The sequence below is a fragment of the Eutrigla gurnardus genome (genome assembly GCF_963514095.1).
Source record: "Eutrigla gurnardus genome assembly, chromosome: 14".
Taxonomy (NCBI): domain Eukaryota; kingdom Metazoa; phylum Chordata; class Actinopteri; order Perciformes; family Triglidae; genus Eutrigla; species Eutrigla gurnardus.
The window spans coordinates 8509977-8535044 of NC_139937.1; the positions used below are offsets into that span (position 1 = coordinate 8509977).

General features: G+C 39.0%; 1 protein-coding gene across 1 annotated transcript in view; it reads left to right on the top strand.

Annotated features, from left to right (window-relative positions):
* The window catches only part of cdkal1 (CDK5 regulatory subunit associated protein 1-like 1), a 216951-nt gene that overhangs the window by 175620 nt on the left and 16263 nt on the right, over window positions 1–25068 (top strand). Inside the window, exon 13 of the mRNA XM_084026002.1 lies at window positions 23450–23533. Coding sequence (XP_083882128.1) covers window positions 23450–23533 — 84 coding nt within the window. The remainder of the gene's footprint in view (window positions 1–23449; window positions 23534–25068) is intronic.

Consider the following 25068-nt stretch of genomic DNA (forward strand, 5'->3'; position numbering starts at 1 on the left):
GAGAGAGAGAGGTGTGTGTGTGTGTGTGTTACAGAGGACTTACTCAGCCAATCTCTGTAGGTTTAATCACTTTGCCTTGATAAATGTTAACCACACACGTACCTTTGTTAGCTACTTTAGCTTCTCATTTAACAAGCTTATCTTCTATTGTAAATTACATGTTAACACCATTTGAAATCTTGTGTTTACTTATTGATTTTACTTGAAAGTTGCAGTGCTTTTATCTTGAGTAATGTACATCTACAGGTTAATCACGGAAACAAAGAAATCAAGTATTCCTCCAAAGGGGTCATACAACATGTTAAATGGATGTCTGTTTTTTCCATATTGATTTACTTAACCCAGTAGAAGCTGAAGTGCTTATTTCCATCCATGATTTCAAAAAATAAACAAGTCAGTTTTGTTAAATCAGTTATTTTTTGGCTTTCTGACTAACCCAGTCCGTTTGCTAGTGAGGAATATAATTGTTTAATTATTACTAAGTGTACTCTTAAAAAAAGACCACCGTTTCCATGGCACTGACATTGCATGAGTTGTTAAACCCTGCACTGTTGTTCTTCCCCCCAAAAAAGAGTGTTTTTTTCCAGAGTTTGGTAGACCGATCTATCTCTTCATCCATGTGGGAAGCCACAAGATGATACTAACACTTTTAATTCCACATCTGCCTTCTATCTGTTGAGTCAGCAGTCCCCAGCTAACCACACCCTCTCTCGCAGAGAGCAAGAATCACAAAGTGACTCTGTGCATGCAGCGTGTTTACATTAGGGATGGTATGATGATCGTCAAGAACCAATCTAACAAATGTATTTCAACAGAGAATCTATTTGAGAAACATACTTTTTGTTGCTGCTCATTGATTCCTGAAAAATGAAGGTTGCACATAATCATTTTCCTCTTAACCAAAAATAATAGCCATTCATGAAGAAACATGCTCATGGCACATTAATTTTGCTGAAAATGTTTGCCTTCAAACAATCATTTTTATGCCACAGTTTCTGTAACAGCAATAAGCTGAATCCAATCATAGAGGTTCCAACCACAAGCCAAGTGCCATATAGTTCCATTGTATTTGAAAGAAGGCAGACATCTTTACAAACTATTTCTCAAAAGCAATTCAGATGGATGAATAGCAAGCAAGTAAAGTGTACTGAAAAGTTCTCTTTTGCCTGTTTCTGGTTTTTCATGTGCTTGTCAACATGTTGCAAGACTTGGAGAATAGTAACTTTACGCTCAAACACACACGCACATGTTCTAAGACAAAGCACACTGCACACATGGCCCTGTAAATGAGCTGTGTGTAAAGGGCCAAATGTGGGATCACTACTGTAAAGGCTTTATTCTCATTATAGCCGAGTTACAAAAACTGGGGCACAGTAGGGGGCCAAAAGTGATACATTAACTGACTGCAGGCGTCTTGTGTGCGTGTGTGTGTGTGTGTGTGTGTAAATAATTTAGAAGTTGAAATAAAGAGAGTAAAAATAGTGACAGCCAGTGTGTTTGTTGTGCTTTTTTGCCTCGTTAAGTTCTTTGTTTGAGTTTGTGTGACAAGAGTTATTCCCAAGTTGTCTCATCCTGACATCTTTGAGAAAGGTATAAAGTATTTATTTTTATCCATTAACAGTTGTAGGATTGTCTTTAGTTTCTGTGCATCTTGAGTCAGTTGTTTGATGTGATTGATTTGTACTCTAACGTCTAATTTACGGTTCAACGTAATGTCACTGTACTGCAGGTGTGTATGTAGGGCAGAGGCCGCTGCTGTTGCTTTCTTACATTAAAACATGCTTCTGCTCCATTAACCATTTCAGTGGTCTCACAGAGCAGTTTGTCTGAAAGACTCTGGTCTTTGGTAATAATTGCCATGTAATTTTGATTGTCTTTGATAGCTCTAATACGTAAGACGTTATAATTCCTAAACAGATAAAGAAAGCTTCCTCTCTTTCAGTTACAATGTTAAACAAACAAAGAAAAGAAGCATCACTGCCTGACATGTTTCAGTGCTCTCTAGATATCCACCAGTAACACCACTGCAGAACTATACATCTGCTGGTGACAGCTAATCAATAAACCAGCTTTGTGTCTACACAAACATTTAGGCGCAAACATAAAACTGCAGTCAACCAAGCTGGAGCTCAAATTGAACAACAAAACTGTTGTAAATCAATCATATGTATTCTTTAGTGAGAGAGAAAGTTATTAAGTCATGATTTTAAGGGACTGATTATGATTGATACATCCATTGATACATCACATTAGTTGTAGTTTGTATCAATTTCTGCCTTGTGTGATTTTAGATTTTATTTTTCAACATAAGACATTTTCCATGATTAAAATGTGAAACATGCTTGGCTGATGGGCGGCTGTGTCTCAGAGGTAGAACGAGTTTCCTCCAATGGGAAGACTGGCGGTTTGAATCCCGGCTCCTCCAGTCTACATGCCGAAGTATCCTTGGGCAGACACTGAACCCCAAATTGTGCCATCGGCGTATGAATGAGTTAGATCCTGATGTACAGGCAGCTCCTCTTCCATTAGTGAATCATTCTAGTTAGCTAGAAAGGCGCTATATAAATGCAGTTCCATCCATCCATTTGATGATTTCTAGAACTGCATATAATTTGTCTGGATTATATTGAGAGAAATGTATTGTAACTGTGTTTGATTGCAGGGAAAGCTGTTTTGTCAGTTCCTTGTTGCTACCATAGCACTGCAGTAAGAGTGATGTGAATGGAACAAAATCATTATTCACTGCTCTCTCAAAACACCCTGTGCAGATTTGGAGAATAAAGGAGACAAACACTGAAAGATAAAGGGAGAAATTGTCTAGAGCCTCAACACACTGAAGGGTAAAAAGTGAGACAAAAGAACGCAAACAAACACCTGAGGAAAAAAAAATTAACTGAATATTTATGGAATCAGATCGCAGAAAAGTAAACAAAGGCCCTTTTCAACTTTGACACCAATTCACGAGTGGCCATGGTATTCCTTTTTCGTATATATTCTTCGGTGGAGTCATCTTTCAATGTGCTGCATATAGATTAGCGTGTTTGCTTGTTGTGCTGAAGGCCTGTTAATTAGTGGTTTGGGGCTAATAAATAGCTATAATTAACAGGCACCGTGAGGTGGGGCAGGGATGGAAAGGCTGTGGCAAATCAGTCATGGGAAAACCATGAAATGCCACATGGAAACATCCACCTGGAAGGTGTTTTTCTTCTGGATGGTTTAGATTAAATAGGTAAAAAGTTAAGTCTTATTGGGACCAACAAGGGTTTTCTCTTGAGACTGAATTCCCCACCTGCTCATTGCTGTACATTACTCCTAATAGCACCAATCAAAGCCTTCAAATCATGTTTCTTCTTTGTTTGTTTTACTTCTTTTTTTGCCAGTAATTACCAGTTAATTAACTAGGCATTATCACATCACATAAGGAAGATGAATCTACCTAAAATAAATGAACCCATCTTTGTTAGGCTGACACGAATTTCACATCATACATCATATTACTGAAGATCAAACTGGTGAGAATGCATACGTTAAACACTGTACAATAACAATTGTTTGAGTATATGTTGATTTGATCAGTTGATGGTTTGTTTATATCCTTTCTAATTGTCGTGTATTGTACATCACAGTTGTAGTGCAGAATTGCATCAGTGTATAACAGCATTTGATGTATCGTCAGCTTGTTTTGAAGATGTATAGACAGTGTGTTGCAATAACACATGCTGTGGTGAAAAGACAGTATATATGTGGTGGAAAGCAGATGGGCCTGTCAATCTCAAGAGCAGTCAAATGTTTTTCCTCCCTGATGTTGAAGTTTGCTGTAAGTCAGTGAGAGCAGCTCATGGCCCCTGTGCCTTTTTATTCTTGAGCAATCTTTCTCCCCCTGTCATCTTCCTACATTTTTTCTCCTCTCACCTTCAGAAGTCTGTATAATTTTGGTCAAAAGTCTGTCATCTTGAGTGATTGAAAACTAGCGCTCTCTACTTCTGTCCTTTTTTATCACTTTGCTCATCTTCCTTCCTTTCTTTCTAAAGCCGCCATGCTGCTCTTCTCTCTGAGTGTTGATACGTGAAAGCCCAGACTTGTTGAAGTGAGTTACAGTTCATTGTTTGAAGTCTTGCCATTGGAAAAAGTGGACTATAAGCCCATTAAACAGCAAAAAAAAGCACCAGGGATTTCTCTTTCTTCTGACTAGAGAAGCTTGTTTTTATTCCTCCCTGTTTGTATTTCATGCCTTTAAAAAGGTGAATGGGCACAGGTGAGGCTCAAGCCTTTGCATTATTTGTCTGTTTCTTAGTCAAAGCGACTCTTTTGGTCGCTTATTGTGCACAATAATAGTGCTATTTGAACCAAAGTATAAGGTAATTGAGGGTTTTAATACTTGTGCTCTTTCACGCTTCATCTCATCTCATCTCTGATCTCGTGATTTAACTGGCCAACTGTTTGTATCTATGTGGCACCAGTCTGTTTGGCTATGCCAGTGCAAAATTATTTTGTCCTTCAACCCTCAAATTCATGTTTTTTTTCACTCCTAAATAAATACTGTATTCCAAACTGTAATTAGTAGCACGAACGGAGCATCAGCTCAAGCGCTGAAAATAACTGCTGTCAGTTAAAGCATACTATGAATCTCTGTGGCTTAACCACTTGAGCAACGATGCCCACTAATTGTAGTGGGCATCGTTGCTCATAGCTTGTAAAACAGTAGAGAATCTGCATTTTAATTATTGACTAAACTACCCAAAACTCCTGTGTTCACTTCATGGAGGAGGAGCAGTGGTCAGACCCTCTTTATAAGGGAAAGGTTTTCTTGGTCATTCAGACCAGGACTGTAGTTTTTTCACTCATTTCCTCCCTCATACTTTCTTTACCATATTAACATAATCATTTACATATTTTGCATAAATGAACTATCGGAAGCATTGCAGACCCCGCACCCATTTAAAATGAGCTGGACTCTCTCTTTCTCTCTCCCTCCCTGTTTAGGTCTCCTTCTCTTTAATCTACTATATCTCTATCTGTCTCTAGTTGTTTCTGTCATATTGTTAAAATAAGTCCAGCTTTGAAAGGAAGCAGTGCCCTGAGGGCTTGTAAGACAACTCGATGACATGATGCTTCTGTTGAAAGAAACCAGGGAGGATCAAATGCTTAATGGCCACCTGTGTGTGTGTGTGTGTGTGTGTGTGTGTGTGTGTGTGTGTGTGTGTGTGTGTGTGCGTGTGCGTGTGTGTGTTATTTGAAGTATGTCCAAGCGATGGTTTGAATGTTATATTTCTATTAGAGTTAGTTAATGTTAGTTCACAGTGTGCTTTGCATGTTGAAACAAATAGAAATACATTTTGGACAGAAGTAAGAGAAAGAAAACAAATCGCACACATTTGGATTTAGTTAAAGGTCATATTGATAACATTGTAATGTAAACGAATAATTTAAGAAAATACATCTACTGTACATAGCTTTTAGAAAGGTGCAGAATCAAAAGTATCAAAAATCAAAATTTTGATTGTGAATTAATAATTTTAAAAAAATGTTGTTGGCCCGTAATTAATGTTTTGTAGATGTGTGGCTGCGGCTTCTAGCACGGCTTGTGAGCCAAATGAATAACGACGTATCACGTGGTATCTCTGCGTAGTCAGCGGTCAAGAGTCTTTGGGGTTGCCAGTTAGTGTGGAAAAAGGTCATGGTGGTTCCTTATAATGCTTCAGTGACCTCTTTGTGACCCAACATGTATGTGCTCTAGCTGTAACATTGCTGAATCTGTTTATGCTGGGATCCCGATTGCCTCAATCTGCCTCAATTCCCATATAATGTCCTTGAATTTCTATGTACAGGATCTGTGTAGCGTAAGACGTGTCTGTGTGTGTTTGTCCTCCCTGTCTCTTCCATAGACCTTGCATTTCCTCAGAGATGTAATGACGCATTGCAAAGAGGGCACGAGAATAGAAAAAATGTCAAACAAAAGAGAGAAGGATAAACGGAGGCTACAGTTCATGTTGGAGGTAGGCCTGTATGAATGCCTGTCATAGATGCAGAATGGCAACACATGAAAACGAAAGGCAGAAATAAAAGGAGAGGCAGACCAGGGCCAGCCATCTCTTCTCATGCAGAAGGGATGCGCTGCCTTGAGCACAATCTTTTCCAGGAACTCTCGCATAAACAAATTAAGTCAACGGATCCCTACAGCTCTTTTTGTGTGCGTGTCTGGAGATGTATGTGCATCGTTTTGTGTGAATCTTCTCAACCCTTCGATTTTTTGGGTTGTGTGTGTGTGTGTGTGTGTGTGTGTGTGTGTGTGTGTGTGTGTGTGTGTGTGTGTGTGTGTGTGTGTGTGTGTGTGTGTGTGTGTGTGTGTGTGTGTGTGTGTGTGTGTGTGTGTGTGTGTGTGTGTGTGTGTGTGTGTTTTGAGGTGTCTGTGGTGTGCGTCTATGCAGTCCGTATCACTGTGCACGGCGTGGTTGATGTGCCTTTGACACTAAGCTTTGCCTTTCCACACTGTGTGTGTGTGTGTGTGTGTGTGTGTGTGTGTGTGTGTGTGTGTGTGTGTGTGTGTGTGTGAGAGAGTTTTCAGTGTGTTGTGACTGCCGTACTCTGAGGCGGTATGTGTACAAGTCACTGCGAGGCCACATTGTAATCACATTGTTTGGAGAGTGTTTTTTCATCAGGACGACACATGTAGTGACAACAAGTCCTCCAGCTAAAGTTGAGCGAAGACACAACCAATGCATTTAATTCCCCATCGGCAACAACAGTGTGGACTATAGGATAACTACGTGTCCTCTGATAAGTGCGTTACCTTCTACACATCTGGCACCAGCTATATGATAGTTCATTGAAGTATTAAGGGCACAGTTATTTACTAACTGTGGGGTAAATTGTCAGTTGTGTTTGGCTTAAGTTGTTCAGTAGATAATGTGAATGAACGGCGTTATTTGTGGACATGATAACTGTGCTTTTGGGCTTCTCCACGTTTGTTTATCCAATGTGGCATATATAAAATGTGAATAACCTTAGTTTGCATTGACAACCAGCGCTTAAGGCTTTTGTTGAGGATGTGTGGCTCATTTCTTTCATGCATTTGAAGATGTAGCCGTGCTTGAAATCCCAATGCATTCTTGCTTAACTGTTCCTTCACTTTTGTTTTCTGTATTCATACTGCTGCTTTATACAAAATAGAAACAAGTGTTTTGTCTGAGTAAAGTAGTAATATAAATTGTTTACTACATTCCTAATGTATTCATAATAAAGTTTGTTTACTTATTACATATTATTTCTCTTTGATTTTTTGTTCATACAGAAAGAAAATCAGTTTGTCTGTTACATTGTTACATTGTTGTTTTATACATTTCTAACTGTGGGAATCAGTGTTTGCAAGCAGTGTGTAATGGTTTTACTGTACATGGCATATGTTCCTTTTTATTTCATTAAATAATCATTTTTCCCTTTGGCCTACAATGCTGCCTACACTAAAGTTGTACCTGATTGGCATCGTACAGCTGTGCTTCAGGCTCTTACAGAGCACATCGTGTGTTATGTGTGTGTCGGTTCACATGATTTTTAGTATTTGTTTTCAGGCCTTAGAACAAGTCAAAAGTCATTCAGTGGCTCCACTAGCTAGAACATTATGTGATATGGTAGCTTATTTCACGAGTAAATAACACTTTCCAGAGTGGTGCATGGAATGCCTCAGGTCTTTATTGAGGACACAAGTTGTTTATGTATCTAATGTACCATATATGAGTGAATAACCTTTGCTGGCAAGTATGGATTAAATTGAGAACTGTGTGGAGGACTTGTGGAGGACATAAGCTAGTTTATTAATCGAATGTAGTATGGAATCATTTTCATTTGCTTTGACCTGTTTATGGGTAAATGGCTGCTGACATTAGAGCATGACAGCGTGTGCCCATTAGCAGGCCAGCGTATGGAGTTGGCAAAAGTGCCATTGGCTTTTATTGGGTACATACAGTAAGCTTGTTTATGTATCAAGTTAACCACAGGCAAATATGCCAGTTGATATGTTTCATTCAGTGCCTATTAAGAGATGTGAGTAGAGGGAAAAATGTATCTGCTTTGACAAACAAGGTCACAACCCAGCAGCCTCTTGTGGCCTTAAAAGCTTGTTAATATTGTTTTAAACTGCGGAAGTCAGTCTTAAGCACAGGTTTCCATATATACATTATGTAGAGACATTTGATCACAAGTCTGGTTCATGCATTAACTAGTCCAAGCAACAACCATATCCATAGCCACAGCATCAACTGTCCAACTTTAGAGAGGGGTAATGAGCAATACATACATAATGAAGTGTCACATCATCTGTCATTGTTGTAGTAGCTGCAGAGTAGACTGCTTCCCTGAACCGCCACTGGACCAACACATTAACTGCTGACCCCTATCTTGGTCCAGGCTACAGGTCATGTTTTGTCATCATATTGAATGATGCTCTCTACTTAGTGGTTTACGGTCCTCTTTCAGCATCTGCACCCATAAAGAGTAGCCTTTTATTCAAAGAGTGCATGAGTCCTTCACATGTCACATTTATTCATCTGTGAAAAGAATGAGCTTCCAATTAGAAAAGTATACAATACGAGTATGCAACATATTTGCCTTGACATAAAATACCGTTGTGCTGCTACATGCAAAAACTTTTTAGTTTATGATTTGTCCACGCATATCTTTGTGTATTATCTGCGTGTTTCTGTTCAGGAAGGAGGTTGTATTTTCCGTGTGCTTATTTCTATATGGGTTTGTGTTGATGAGTACAGTAGCTCCAAATGTCTGCTCTGTCTACGAATTAGCGACGCCCTCCGTGCCAAACATGGAGGCGCGTGTGTCAGAGTTGATGAATATAGAGGGTCTAATTTTGGATGAAGGTTCAAAACCTACTCAAGCCCCAGCCGTGTGACTTGTCACACACATGGACAAACACACAACACACAGACACTGGCCTTGCCTCTCAGCCATATGCCACCCGAGGGCCTGGCATCTGCTGCACCAAAAACACACAGTAACAAGAGACAACACACACTGAAGCAATCAGTTTTTCTGTGTTGCACACAAAAACATTTGCGTACATGCACACGCTCACACAGAAAAACACACAAAGCACTATATGAAGCACTCCCTCTTTACCTGCCATTTGGAAAAGCTCATTCACAGTATTGAAACCGTAGATTTGGACACAAGTATAGGCCTGTCATATTGGTCCCTGTATCCCTGTTTGTTTAAACAGCAGATCAGAGCTTACTATATGCAAAATCAGCCTCCCAAAATGCACACACATTCAGGGAGGCGAAGTCAAGGCAGTGCACAAAAAGTCAAACGGCACAGACACACACGCAGAGTCACATTCAGAAGAGACTACACACAAAGACACCGGCTGGTATAATGCATATTCAAATGATGTTAAAGCCATTCAGATCAGACCCTCATTTGCATGTGTGCCATTAGCTCACAATGAGAGCCGGCTCGGCCTGCCAACATGTCCCATGTCTCATCCACACACACACAACTTGCACTTGGATTTGCATTTGATTTGTCATGTTTCTGTGCTGGAAATTCACACTCTTTCACTGACTACTTTCTTCACAGTTTTGCATCTCTGTCATTTTGTCGGTTTGAAATACTGTTGGATATTGACTCTCGTAGAAATCAATACATACAGCGGCCACTTTACCTATTTTATACTGCTGTTATGTCATCGCAGTGACCATTAAAATAGTGAGCTCACGCTCATGCTTTCATTAGAACCAACAGATACTTTGTGCATTTTTTAATTGGTTTAATAGACCCTTATAGTGAACACGATTAATATTATGATAGTATCCTGGCTTTTAGCTACATGTGAGCTTTACAGGTCTTGAGTGAATGCTGAGGGATTGAGCTTTTTTTCCTGTCTGCTTCTGATGACTGTTGGTTTGAATGGCACAGCTGTGCACTAGCAGGCTACCCTCTTAAAGCTCTGTCTGATTACTACCTGCTCCCTTTGATTAATGTTCATTATGTCTGAGTGTGTGTGTGTGTGTGTGTGTGTGTGTGTGCGTGTGCCTTTGCGTGTGCAAGCGTGCACGTGTGCTCTTTGAGTCAATTCAAAAGGATCCCCCCCACCCATCCACCACCGCAAATCAATCAACACCATTGAAGTGCTAATATTGGCCCCTTTGTGAGCCATTTGCTCATTCAAGCCTCATCTTGCTGAAGGAAACTGACTTATGAGAATTTTGACTTGTCCGTTTCGAGTTTTTTAATTTTTGTAATTTTTTAATTTTTATTTAAATTAATCTCAGTCTCATATTTTCATCTATGTAGGGAGAGACTGAAAGGAAAGGATGAAACAAGGATTCAGTAAGATAATGCACTTGATTACTTTCTGCGAGCTGATTGGCTTTTGCAGGACCTGATGTTTCTGTATCACTTTGGGTGAGGAAGATTGAGTCTTTGAAAAAGATGAATAGACTCAAGCCAGAGGGACAAGTGGAGTTTTGCTTGAATTGACCAGAATAAATGAGATTATTACTAATATTTCCTTAGTTTTGTACTCAACATGACTTTTACTTTTGAATATATTTGTATACAGTATACACAATTCAAGTAGTGCATGACTTCTATATGCTAAATATAAGTGAACGATAAGGCCAACTGCTGGATGGTATTAGAGAAAAAGCCTTTTCAAAAAATCACGAGTGTCCAGTCTGAGCACGTTTAAGTTGATGAAGTTAGAATCTGCCAAGCGATCTTGCATGTGCATCTCATCTTTTCTTATCCTTATTGCCTCTCTGTCTTTCTTTCTATGTAGATTAAACCAATAGGATACATAATAAACGTCAGTATTCTCTCCAACTGTCCAGACCCATTACCTGCATCTTAGACACATACATATATACGAAAGCCTGCATATCATGCACTTTGTCCATACATTGGCCAGTAAGCACGCATACATCACTGTGGGTTTGTGTCAGCGCTCATTGAGCCTGTGGCCAACGGTCATACTACATTAACCTCCTCTCAACCTAGACAGAGTGGGACATTTTAGCAAATTACATGGTCATGACAGTAGATTATTCTTTATATGATTTGATGGGAATCCCGTTCCCACCCTCAGAAGACGGAAGACCTTTTGGGTTGCCAGTTTCCAAACTGCACATTGTCTGCACATTATGTGCATAGCTTACATGTTTCCCCGCCATCGTGTCACATTCCTTTTCTGTCGGACACATACATAGATTCAATCTACAGCCTTCACTTCATGCTATATGAACACATTGTCCATACAGTGGCTAATAAGCACACACACACACACATCAGTGTTGGTTTGTCAACTCTTTCAGACCCTGTGGCCATTGAACAGACTAAATTCATCTCTTTTTTCCTCCATTCACTCAGTGTTTATCATTCACATAAACACATTCATGACATACTGTACTTATTCTGCAACCTCCACGATGTATTTACTATTTAACTTAAAGAGCATATTCGACCTATGATGCATTTCTGTCGCTGTGAGAGCGTGTAAAGGTTTAAGTAAATGCATGGCTCTTAACCTTGACATGAAAGTGCTTCAGCATTCTAATCATGTTGCCCCCTGTGTACTCTGATGGCTTTGATTCACTAATACAAAAAACAAGCTTTTCGGTTATATTCACGTTAGCAAGATGAATCCAGTGCATGTAACACTCTAAATGCAGCGCATTTGATGTGGAATAAGGAAGATTTGAAGATTGCTAGGCTGCATTAGATTCAGTGTGTTACATAGCTCTTAAGGTACAATAGGTTTAATGATAAAATATGGATCAAAGTGACTAATTGGAACTGATTTAGGGTTTATAATATGTTTACTATTATTTTTGGGATGGGTGATTATATATTTACAAAGGATCTATATACTTTATCTTAAAATGGTTTTGCATTTAATTTGACAGTTTTAGAGACAGAGACTGGAAATAAAGGGAGGGAGAAAGGTATGACGTGCAACAATGGTCCAAAAGCTGGAATCGAACCCAGGTCATTGCAGTAGTGTGCCATACCACGCGGCTATGAAGGCACTCTGGGATGGGTGTATTTCACATTAAAATGTGAGTGAAACTAATATATAGCACAGAGAGAGAAACACAACAAAAGAAAGGCGGCAAACCCAAGAAAAAGTAAAATAGAGTGAAGGAGGAAATCTATTCGAGAGGAAATACAAGCAGGTCTGTTGTGGTGATATGCATATTGTGGGGATATCTCGGAGGAATCATTAGAGGTGGTAGACACATGAAATTTAATGAAGGCGCTTCTGTCCGTCTGGTGTAAGCTACTGACATGCAAGCAATCTGTGGGTGTTACTTGTCTTTTCTTGCTGAACGTGCCAGAATGGTCAAAATGCCTTTTGGGTGACTTGCCTTTCAGTATACATTATTTTTTGTCACATCAAGTTTGCCGTCTCCCCATAGGGAACTACATTCTGTGGATTTCATGCTTCCCTTGCTATGTGACCTTTCGTATATATATATACATGTGATACTGTCAGTGCTTTCCACCCCAATGTTCTCTCCTGCTGTACTGCATCTATACCAGTAATAGCTCAAGGCTTTGCAGAGTTATTTCGTCTACTTTTCTTTCTGCTCACTTCTACGTGTAGGAATTTAACATTTCATCAGTGTCCCTTTCCTTGGATCAAGATCTTCTGTCAGCATTTTCTCATTCGGCCTCTTCTTTTTGTCCCGTATAGTCAGACCAATCATAGAGTGGCTATGTCCCATGGTGGCTAGTCTGAATTTCAGTTACCCTGGAGTAAATATGTCATATCCTTGTTTACGTGTATCTTGCACTACCTCACTTTCACTTTCTTGGCATTTTTCCTGCTACTACAGGAAAGACAGCACCGGTTCTTAACATACTATGCCGTTGTTCTCCAGTGCGGGATAACAAGAGAGTGGTGCTGTACCAGTGTCCACTGTCTAAACAAGCGTTTGTAACAACCATGTTCAAATTCAAACAATAAGAAATCTAATTTAGGTGAATTTCTGGATGTTTTTAAAGCTATTTACAATGATCTTATCAGAATATTACATATACTTACCCCGATTGAATGGGATTGTTTGCTCACACGTTATTGCTGTTTTGTGTGTTTGAACCGAAATTAAAACCGTGTTTCCTCCCGCACCACAGACCTCCACTCAGCTGTGGTTACTGTCTAATAAAGCAGAAGTACCAAATGGAAATCAGAGTGATCATGATAAAGCTGGAAGAAGAAATCAAATGCATGAAGAAAATCAAATCGCCCCTCCTATTTTTCTTCTGTTCTATATGCCCTTGGTCTGTGTTGTTTTCTTGTCCTTGGGTACCTGAGTGAGTCGGAAAGAGAAAATACAGCAGAGTACTTGACAGTCCATCATTGCACCACTTCAGAATGTACCATCAGCGGGACATATGAAGAGGACACAAGCATGCTGAGCTATGCGTGCCCACACAAATACACACTGACACACAAATAGCTGCCCATGAAGGGAACCAAAAAGTAGAGCATTCAAGAGTGAACACTCTACATCACAGAACACTTCAATCCCCTGTCTTTGTTCTGTACGCATAAGAGAGAGAAAAGAGGGTTGTATGTGGTAAACGATGAGAGCTATTAAGGGCTTCCTTGACATTGGTTGACATGGACTGAACTCGTTTTATTTCTTGTTCAGTTGAAAAGAATGCTACAGTCATCTGAAAGACAAAAATGCAACAAGAAATACAGATTTGTAAGAAAAACATCTACTGTTTTTAATATTCTAAATGTGATTTTCAGAGCAATAATATCGCAGCAAACAAAGGTTTTCTTCTTTCTTCTAATGTCTTCCTGAGCAAAGCTTCTCTAGTGTATGTGAGTGTACCGCACAGGTTAACCCATAGCGGCCACTCTGTACTACTCATGCGGTGGTTACAGCTGATAACGCTGATATTGAGGGCGTCGTCATACAGAAGTGGAAAATATGGAATGTCAGATTTAGTGGGATGTATATGTTATGTCAATGTGTCTGATTGATATTTAATCAACATTTAACTAAATCGTTCAGGTTGAATATTGGCAGATTGGCTTGATCCCTACATTTTGTCACTCAACTTTAGGGTTAAGTTGTTGCATGTGTTGTGTGTCCATCCACTACATCACACCCATGCATGTGCTTCCACTGACTGTCTAGATTGGAGACTGCACTGCAGAATGTGAATAATAGAGGATTTTGCATTTGAAGGGGGTAGCTGTTTTCCTTCTTAACATAATATTGTACATCCACCAACTTTTTCACTTGGAAAAGCAGTTGTAGTCTGTTACATTGACGGGACTGCTTTCCCCCCTTCCTGCTCCTCTTGGAAGCACACACAATTCTCTCAGCCTTATCAGTTTTCCAACCAACTTTCCAATCACCTTTATGGTGGAGATGGAGGTGGAGATACATGCATCATAGGTCATGAGCCGGCTTTTAACCCAATCAGACATTAGGAGTGCATGATCCTCGCCTTATCCCACACAGCCACTGGGATGGCCTTGCAGCTCATTTTTTCTCCCTCCCTTATCAAAACACATACATACATTTCTCTCATTCTTATAAAACGACTGGAGGGCTAGCCTTGAACAGCAATCAGACGCGTTCGCTAGATAGACTTTCTTATGCATGTATGATTTGTTGTGTCTTCAGGTATGGCCTCCAGTGATAATCATAATCATACTACTATTGCCAAGGCATTAGTTTCAACTGCAATTATAGATTAATGTGGATGTATAATATGTGCATTACACATGCATTTTCTCATGCTTGCTCTTTGTGTGTCTTACACACGCATACGCACACAAATTACACACACCAAGGCCTCCAGGCCCACAACGGACAATCAGCCTGACAATCACAGCTGAGCTCTGATTGATGCTGCAGTTGCTAACCCACACAATTTCAGACATAGATGCTGTAATGCCAAGGGCTTGATCCCCACACCCACCTCAGACACACACACACACACACACACGCGTGCGTACTGTCAAACAAGCACCCCAGTAGATGAATAAATAAAGAGTATGGAATGTTTTCACGATTTCCAATCGCTCTGGCTTCATGAGATATGATATCAATTTTAACCATTCCAGCAGAGGAAAGAAACACATGATTAGTGCTTTAGAGTATAGAACCTGAGGGCCAAAGGGCATTATTTACATGGTCTGTCAGGAGGTGAGATCTGCGGTATCTTCTATAGTGAAAGGTGACATACATGAAACCTTGTTGTTGTTTGTATATTTTCTTTTTTTGGGGCAGACAGGTGTCTGTAGCATAATATTGCATTGTCTGTTTTTTCCTACTTATTAGATTAATTGATGTAAGACAACTTGGAGAAGTTCCAACTACATCTTTTATTGTAGAACTTTGTTGTATTTTTAAAATACTTTTGCATATGATAAATGTATGTGTGTATTTGGGGGGGTGTATACACACATCAGGTAACTAATGTTTCTGAGGCTTTCATTCTGTGTTTTCTGCCATGTCTCTTTTTTGATGTGATTCATTCCAGCATCTGAGACACTAAACAGCCTACAGGCCACTGTCATAGGCCTGTGTGTGTGTCTATGTCTATGTGTGTGAGAGAGAGATCCATCCATCTCCTTTGACAAACTAGATGTGTCACTGGTGGCAGAATAGACTGTCTTTTCTGCTGGATAGCTGAAATTGATGAGGCAATCAAGTGCGTCTGATTTGGTATGTTTCGTATACATAGATTCAGTCGTGTCAAAGAGATACAGAGCACATTAGTATAATGATCTTCAGGTTGTAAAAATGGTAACACATGAATCAGCAAGGTGTCCTATTTAAAAAAAGCCTACAACAATATCGTATATTTTTTAGCTGTAATGTACCCGTTGTTATACTGTGTGTGCAGTATTCGGCTGATGATGACTCGGGACATTGGATATTACATGAAACGACCAGATTGACCATAAAGTGTTGATTCCACTTCTTTTTAATTTAACATCCACATTGGTTTACCAATGAAGGTATTGCAACCCTGATGTATGAGACGTGTTACCTTCCATATTCTCACAGACTGCAGTGCACAGTGTGCTCCTTGTGATTCCCCAATGTTTTAATGATAGGTGGTAGTACGGGTAGAAAATAGAATTCTCTGAAGTTTTTCTCCATGGATTACAGTAGGCTTAATACTTTATTGTATGTTACATTTTTTTTAACTTAGTGAGGGAGATACAACGAATGCAGTCATATCTACTGTACCACTTTGACATACAGAGAAAGTTACTTATTAAATCACACAAAATAAAACTAGATAAAGATATGCTGGAGAAAAGTGCATTGCATTGCCTTTTTGGATGAAGTTTCCCTTTTTATGGTTTTAGTCAACATATTTAGTGAGTACCGTGAGAATGTTTTAGAATTGGTTATCGGAGCTGCCACTGAAGACCAAACCTGCACCAACACTGAAAAAGGCTTGCGACATATCTAGTAGTTTCCCATTGTTGTTGTTATACAAACCTTCACATGCTTGCCATTCTTTCTTCCACTCCATGTCATTTCTTGGAAAGTCCTTGTTTGCCCAAGTAAGTTTTGTGACCTCAGCATTTCTGAAAACCAAACACAGTGCTCTGTTTGGTTTTAGGATAGTAAGAGCACCGTTCTTCATTCTTGGAAAGTCTGCTTTGTGGGTACAACCTCTGTAGGTCACTGTCTGTCATTCACTTGCATCTTATATCTATCTTCTGATTCTTGCTTTCTTGGAATCAGCAGCAAATGGTTTTTAACCATTTTTGTGTTTTGTTTTTTTTATTTTAGCTTGTGCGTGTGTGAGGCTTAGGGAATGCTGGAGAAGGCCTGAAGGGGGTTGTAGTTTTCATGCAGGTGCACAGTGTTCTTTCCTGGCAAAAACCTCTCACATTTCACCAGCCCTGTTCAGAGAGAGCGAGAGGGCGGGGATGGTTACGAAAGTCAAGAAAGCATAAGAGGTCTGGTGTATAGCCTCAAGACACACACACACAGACCTAGTGAGGCCCAGTGTGTATTGAGTGAGGTATGACAGGGTAATTGTTATTAAACACCCTAAGAGATGCTCAGTATAGTTGTGTGTTGGGATCTTTGTCTGTAGGTATGAAGCTTCATCTCTGTTCACATTTTGCTCCACTTGTGTTTTGTTGTTGTTAGTTTCTCTCTCTCTCTCCCTCGTCTCGAAGTCATTGGGTTTTTTGGAATGGGTTTTTAATTAGATGCCTGAAATAAATTCTGTGGCTAACACAAGCTTAAGGGATTTTAAAGTTTTGTTCTACGACATAAAATACGTCAGTAAATACCCTCTCATGAATTTTGAAGCTTTATGTGTTTTAGAAGAGGCGGTTGCTAACAAGTGGCTAAAGGAGACCACTAAACATCATCTGGCTGAAAGCTAGTGTGCCTTTAGCCTGAGTTTGTTTATAGTATAAGCTCCTTACTTCTGCCGATTGCATTTATACTCCAAAAGTCATAAAAGTGGTGTCATTTGTATTTTGTTGAGCAAAACACGTAAGTATTATAAACATGTTTGCCACAGAGCTTATTTTCTGAAATAACCCAATAAAAGTAATCACATTGGCTTTTTGTCGAGAAAGTGCAATGCTAACGTCTGCGTTGGCCTACAAAAATACTTCATCCCTGCAGCACCCTTTTTCAGCCAAGGTTCATATTGTACCTTGTTTGTCTTCTCCTTTCTTATTCATCAACATCTCCTCTACACAAACTTTATTTTCATTGAGTCTCCATTCTGACAATCAGAATCCATGGAGTAGAAAGCACCTTGATCTTTGACTGCCTGGAAGTTGTTCTGTAAAACTAGGGCTATTAAGATATGCTTAAATAAAGAGACTGCGAAACTTGTGGAAGGTCGTAAAAAGTCATGTTAGCTGCTGATAAATTCTTTAGATCCAAAGTGGCAAATGAAGTATGACAATACAAAACCTTGAATATATGTTCACCTAAAGTAAAGAACCATGAAAAATGCACTGGTGATAATGGTGCTACTTGTATATGTTATGGAAGGCCCCGAGTAAGGTCATGAAAAAATGTTTCTATTCAATGACTTACACACTAGATTACACTAGAATGTACATGAACACACGTATTACGTTTCAGGTCAGTGGATGGATTTTGAGTTGGATTGCCATAACAAACATCAGAAATATGTTCCCACTCTCTATCAAACACACCCACTGCTCTTTCTGAGGTGTTTGGATAAAGATACCATGTGCCTTTCAGAGAGTACTTCATGACTCTGTAGTCCACTTATCTCACTGGCAGGAGTGTCTGTCTGCCTGCCTGTCTGTCTGTCTGGGTCTGGTCAAAGCTGAACCACTTGCAAACTTGCTTTTGTTCCACTGTTTGCATTCTGTCACCACTGAAATCTCTAACCTATTGTTTCTCAAAGTGAAGTAGATTTTTCATGAACTGCAGTATTTCCTTCTTTTTGCACTCTTATATATACCCTTGTCTAATCAACAATTCAAATGCGTTGTATTAACCAAAACCATGAATTACTCTTCATGTCTTTTGTAGTGGTCACCAATAATTTAAACATCATTACTAATCTGACATCATAGACTGTTGGAGCCAGTGGTATCAGATTGTAAATGCCACAGCAGTGGTTAACATGGCAGGTAGACAGTGAGTCAGCCTGCTGGCTGCCAAAGTGCCCATTTCCTCAGACATATTAGCATGTAAACCCAGATACCTGATAAGTATTGGGAACAAAGATATTGGAGGGTAATGTAAAAGACAGTGGAGTGCATTGCATGAAGAGACAGACGTGGTGCCATATTTTCAACTGGAGAAAGTACTACAGTATTAATAAGTCAAGTCTGTGTAAATGTGTGTGATTCATCTAGGCTGCTTGGCAGAGGTCAAATAATTTTTATTTACTTCAAGATCTTCTTTTTCAGTTTATTATTTTCTTTTAACCTTCTTCAAATTAAAATGTCCATGTCATAATATGTCGATGTGGCTCTGCCTTTTTTCTTCGTGTTTTAGTGTATTACTTAATAATACTCATACTCATAATACGCATTGTTCCATATAGTTAATTTGTATAACTTTGATCTGTGTTGATTTTACATTTGTTCCCACAAACATTGAACCAAAGCCACCCTTAATCCCCTCAGTCTTTGTAGCAAACACTGAAAAGTTTGACTCTCCTTTACTTTGGTTTTGACTTTGAGGGTAAAACAAAATACCCAGACCAACGGGGGGGGGGGGCTTTTTCAAGAAGCTTATTCAAAGAGAACCTCCAAAAGATCAGAGCATCTCTCTTTAGCCCTGTTAAATCACTCCATGCAACGATTGTTTAGCCAGCAACAAAACAAAATCTATTTCCAAAAGGGGCTACAGCAGGTTGTGTGTGTGTGTGTGTGTGTGTGTGTGTGTGTGTGTGTGTGTTTATTTATTTTATTTACTATTTATTTATTTGTGTACTTGTGGGTGGGATGCTGATTGTTCATTTTTAAAATACAAATGATTAGGTCAGAGTAAGAGACAGTGATACATAAATGTACAATGAGTGGGAGAAAGAAGCTCTGGTGTTGCATAAGCCTGCTAGCCAGTGCTTAACAGTGGGGGGTACGGTTCACACACGGCTGTGTATTGGCAAACACTGCTGTAAACTGTACTGATGATGAAAAGCTGGAAACCGGTTGGGGATAAAAGTTTAGTTTTTTTTTGTTGTTGTTTTTTTGCTGTAACAAACAACACCATTCAGGAGAAAGAAATCTACAAATAAAATTACTTTGATGTAGTTTGGCAAAAAATAGTCACGAAACAGAGGACTTGTGTTACTAAAATAACATTTTGAGGTTTCTTTGGGACTCATCGTTAGGATGGTTATCCGAGGTCTTAACTACAATGATTGACTCATTGGATGGCATTTTATAAATCATCTATTAATGTTTATATACTGCTTATGAATGCTAAACAGGGGGACTTAAAATGTCCCGCTGATTGTTATTTTAAGTTATGTAGTTATGACACAGCAGTATGGGGTGATTAAATCTACATAGCAAGATCTGAGAACACCTATAGCCAATGAAAACCAAGTTTTATTCAGACAAGGCGCCATCGTTCGTGCTTTGATTGGTGTTACACTGTACATCCATGGACACGTTGTATTATTAACTTGACGCATTGTCCCATTTGTCTTGAGCCAAATGGATAAATGTAAAAAAAAATGCTATACTTTGTTATATTATATCACTATATGTAATATATCATCTTTATCTAATGATTTACTGTGAGTTTTAAAGGGAGTAAGCATGTAATGCATTCCATTTTCATAATAGGTTAAGATAATGTAGTCTGTGCTCATCGTAGAGACATGATGTGTGTTTGGCATCATGGGTTTGAATGTGGCTGCCGTTGTATTAAGACTATCATCATGCAAAAGGACGTTCGGAATTGACATTTCTGTAAATTATTTACTACATTTTAATATCCTTTGTTCGGCATAGTCACATTGGCATCACAGCAGGTGTGCGTAATCAGTCTATTTTTAGTCTTCATTTGTTGTTTGTTTCCTTTGACACTGACTATTTGCTCCTCAGAATTAATCCCATGCAACAGTCTGGTTGCTTTTCAGCCTGTTTAGAAACATAGTGGGGCTCCATGGTTTAAAAAGGGGGGGGGGGCACCGATGCAGCAAGCAATTTTTATGCAATGAACAAGCGAATTGCTCCTTTATTTGTGTAACGAAAAAGGTTTAATACAATTCAAATCCACAGTTCTCCTATAATCCTAGTTATGATAATGATAAATACTTAATGATCAATTAAACTTATTATCCCACAAATCTGTAGTGGATCTGCTGTGTATCACGGGTTGTTATTCTCTGGAGAGTGAAGTAAATAACGACTCCCTGTGCAAAGACATACACAACGTGGCTTGTTTGGTATTCTGTGACGTGTTTCAATAGCTGGAGTAAATGCAAATCGAAACGCAGACTCTCATAAGCAGGTATGCAAGCAACAACCAACACACACAAATGCACACAGCTCATGGTGTGGTACACAGAAGTGTGTGCAGCCCATGAACTTTATATTTACTGAATTCTCTACATAGACATATGAGTCACTGGTCTGTGCTGAGGTGTGTTCATGCATGATGATCCTCTTATTTCACAGTCCAATCAACATATGAGGATAAACTGTAATCCCAGATCATAGCTCCTCGCTGGTTGTTTAGGGGTGGATTATTTATTAGTGGTATTATTAAGTCAGGCGGATCCATACAAATTCTCAGTTCATCCAGATCTCTCTTCTGGTGCACAGTGTAAAACTGAAAACTAAATGAAAGGTTGAGAGCTAAATGACTCGTACCGACCACGTTTTACCTAAACTTTAGATGAGCACTGGTCTGCATGTTTGCTGTAGAACTGAATTGAGAGAGAGATTCTAAGAAGAAAGTGTTCTCCAGGGTGATTTATCTGTCACCAGAGGAAAATGAGGATAACTTAAAAAAACAAAACAATGATGGTTAACAGAATCATAAAATGTTTATAGGCAAGTTCTCTGTATTTTAAGGGTTTTTTAAAAGACAATATATTTCCCTTAAATCGTGAATACTGTGCAATAGTCTTTGTTCGTGGGCTGAGGATTTCAGCCTCACAGCAGTGACATCTGTCTTCAATCCAAAGGAGCAAACAAAAGGCCCAAATCAAATGTTCGCCATCCAATAATAATGTTCAAAGGATATTTTTTTTTCCACCCTCTTTTGGAAATTGCTCTGTTTGCAAGAAACAGTGATTTATTTGGTCTCTTTTTAAGTCTGTCAGCATGCCTGGGCAGGTGCTGTCTGTGTTCTAACACAAACGCACACACACACAGTAAAATCAGTAAAAAGAGAGAGAGAGAGAGGGATGAGGGGGAGTTATAGTGGAAGGAAGAGAGGTATGAACAACAAAGAAAATGCCCCGAGATAGGAGAGAGGGATGGAAGCAAAATGATAAGGATGGGAAGGAGGGAAGAGAAGAGAACAGAAGATGGGTGTCTGCAAAAATGGAAACACCCAGAGCAATGTGTCAGAGCCACGACTTCTAAGGCTCTGACATATTGCGAAGGAAATGATCAGTCAGCACAGTTTTACAGTACAGAGCTCATCACTGACTGAGTTAAAATGCAAATACTGCCCATGAGCCGACAGGACAATTGCAATTGCAAAAAAAAATTGCAAAAAATGCAATGCATATCAGTCAGTACACTATTTTTCAGCTGATTTGAATGTGGTAAATACACCTGACATAAAATTGTCTATCAGTTAGGCCAGTACAGGGGATTAAGCATAAGACCATGTTAACAAAATAATGATTTACAGCAATTTAAAATTAAATGCACATGGATCCATGAAGCACAGTCAAATATTTGACAAAAATGAATTGTCAAAATACTCATGCAGTAATTTGAATGAACTCTTCATCCTCTCCTTTGAGTCAACAACATTTCTGTCATACAAAATTTCGGAGGCCATGTTGTAGTGTTTGATTGTAATTGTGTCCTTTATAGCCTAGTTTTTTTTTTTCAAGTCTTCTTTTTTGTAAAGACCAAAGTTTCATAGTAATCACCTCCCCCTCAGCCAAAGTGCTAACACTGAAGTGTCTCAGGAACCTTGAGTTTGTAATTAAATACTGAACTGCACCAACAGAAAAAAACATGTAAGAGCAAAACTTTGATGGATTCGGGATCTTGATGAATAGAAGCATATTGTATGATCGAGGCTGCACGCTTCTGTTGACTTAAAACCTAAAAAGACACCCAGCCCATATACACAGCATGTGCAACAATAACAGTAAACTCATAGTCAGTGCTTGTGTATGTGCAGTAGATACTCATATTGTATGTAAACTAAGTAAAGCATATTATAAGTCACATTACATCAGGAATGTGTGTCAGCAGATGGAATTTGAAGATGTTTAAATATGCAATGAAACAAGATGTTTCTGTCAGCTCGGTTGAAGCAAGTAACACTCATTTCTAACACGTTTCTAGCAAAAATGTTGGCAAGAATATGAAATGCTACAAATAAATGAAAATACATATCACTTTCCCCTCTAATCTTGTTGTTTTTAAGTAAATATGCAGCCTTTCTGACTCAAAAGGATTTCATTATCCAGAAAACGTTTGACTGATGTAATCAGACTAAAATAACCAGAGACAGATGCAGATAGAAAAGAGACAAGTGAGGGTCTAAAATGGTTTTCAGTGTTATTATGAAACTGTTGTTTTGCCTGTTTGTTTTCAAATGTTCAGTCTATGGCTTATGATATACACAATCACACACACACACACACACACACACACACAGATGGCCATGTATATGGATAAAAACTATTTGCAATATTGTTTTACAGTGTGATGTTTCATTAGTTAATAAATGTGTATGCGTTTGATATTGGTTGTCTTAGAAATGGTTTCTCTCTCACTGTGTAGGTTGGGGAGAGGCAACATGTGTTGGTGACAGAGGAGTCGTTTGATGCCCAATACTATGTGTCTCACAACAAGTTCTACGAACAGGTAAGAACATTTCTAAAATGCTTTAACAAAGAAAAAAAGAAACTTAACAGGGAAAAAAGTACTGGTGGTGTTTACTTGTGTATTGTATTACATTTTTTTTAGTTAATTTTTATTAGTTGTTATCCAACATTGGGTGATCAAACTTAGAATCAAGCTGAATTGCCCTCGCTGTTATGGATATCAGCATACGCAGTTGATTGGAGCTGGATATTTGTTTTTGCATCGAATCCTAAAATAGTTTATCCCATCTATCCATCATCAAAAACATAGAGTGAAAAAGCTAAGTTAATCTCTGTTTGATGAAAATTTTGCCGTATGTGAAGCTAATCCAACCCTCCCTCATTTTCACACTTAGTAAATCAGGTCAGACGCTTTGCTTTGCATGTCACAGAGTACTCACAGCAGGTGTCAGAGGCTTAAGCTTGTATTGACTAAAGTAGGTTAGCTATAACTTCACACATACTCACAAATACACACACATAGCCTGCGGTGGTCATGAGAGCATTTGGCGTCTGATAGCGGCGGTACTTTTTGCTTCTTTTTTTTTTTACTGTACTAACATTAAGGTCAGCCCTAAAGACATGAACATTCCATCCTACACACACAGTTAACATACATACACACACACACACACACACACACACACACACACACACACATCCGTGTGGCTTCAAAGACCCTCTCTCAACCTGTGAAAAATTCACTTTAAAACATCTTCAAATAAATCAATTTCCTCCTGCTTTAACCATCATCAGAAACATGTTTGAAGTTATGCTTTTTATTAGCAGGGAGGGCAGAGGATGGTAATAATTTTTCCTCCCTTCCACTTTCCTCTCCTCCCCACCTTCCCTCCTCCTTTGCACCTCCTTCTGCAGGCTATAAACTTAAGTTACAAGTGTCACTCGGTTCATGTGCACACTCCTTCGTGAATGTGTGCATTTGTGCATATGCGGGCATGTATGTCATGTGTGTCGGTTGACTGTGCTCAAGAGGAAAGCACGATGACATGTTTGATGTTTTCCCTCTCCCACTTTTTTTTTTGGACATTAAGTATTTGGCATGTACTCCTAAATCATGTACTCCTAAATCACGCTCCGACTTGAAAAAAGAACAAGGAAACACTATGTACCAATATGTTCCTGAATCTGTCCCCCCGAGATACACCCCCGTATCATGTATACTGTATGTCTCCATCCACAGGGCACGCAGACACATACAGTACATACACATGAAGATATGCATTTCAAAGGGTCTGACTCACAGCGCAAGTTGTATTATGGCAACCACCTGTCATTTTTAAGAACTTAATATTCCTTTTTTTAGTGCGATAATGCGATCACACTTGAAACTTAAAGGTTTAACTTCACTGTACATCACTCTGGATAACAACATTCTAAATATATATGTATATATATATTTATATACATATATACATAGGAGTAACAGTGTAGAGCAGAATAATATATCCTGTAATCATGTAATGATATTTAGTGTCATCTGTATTAATATAGCAAAGTAGGAATATAGTATATGAT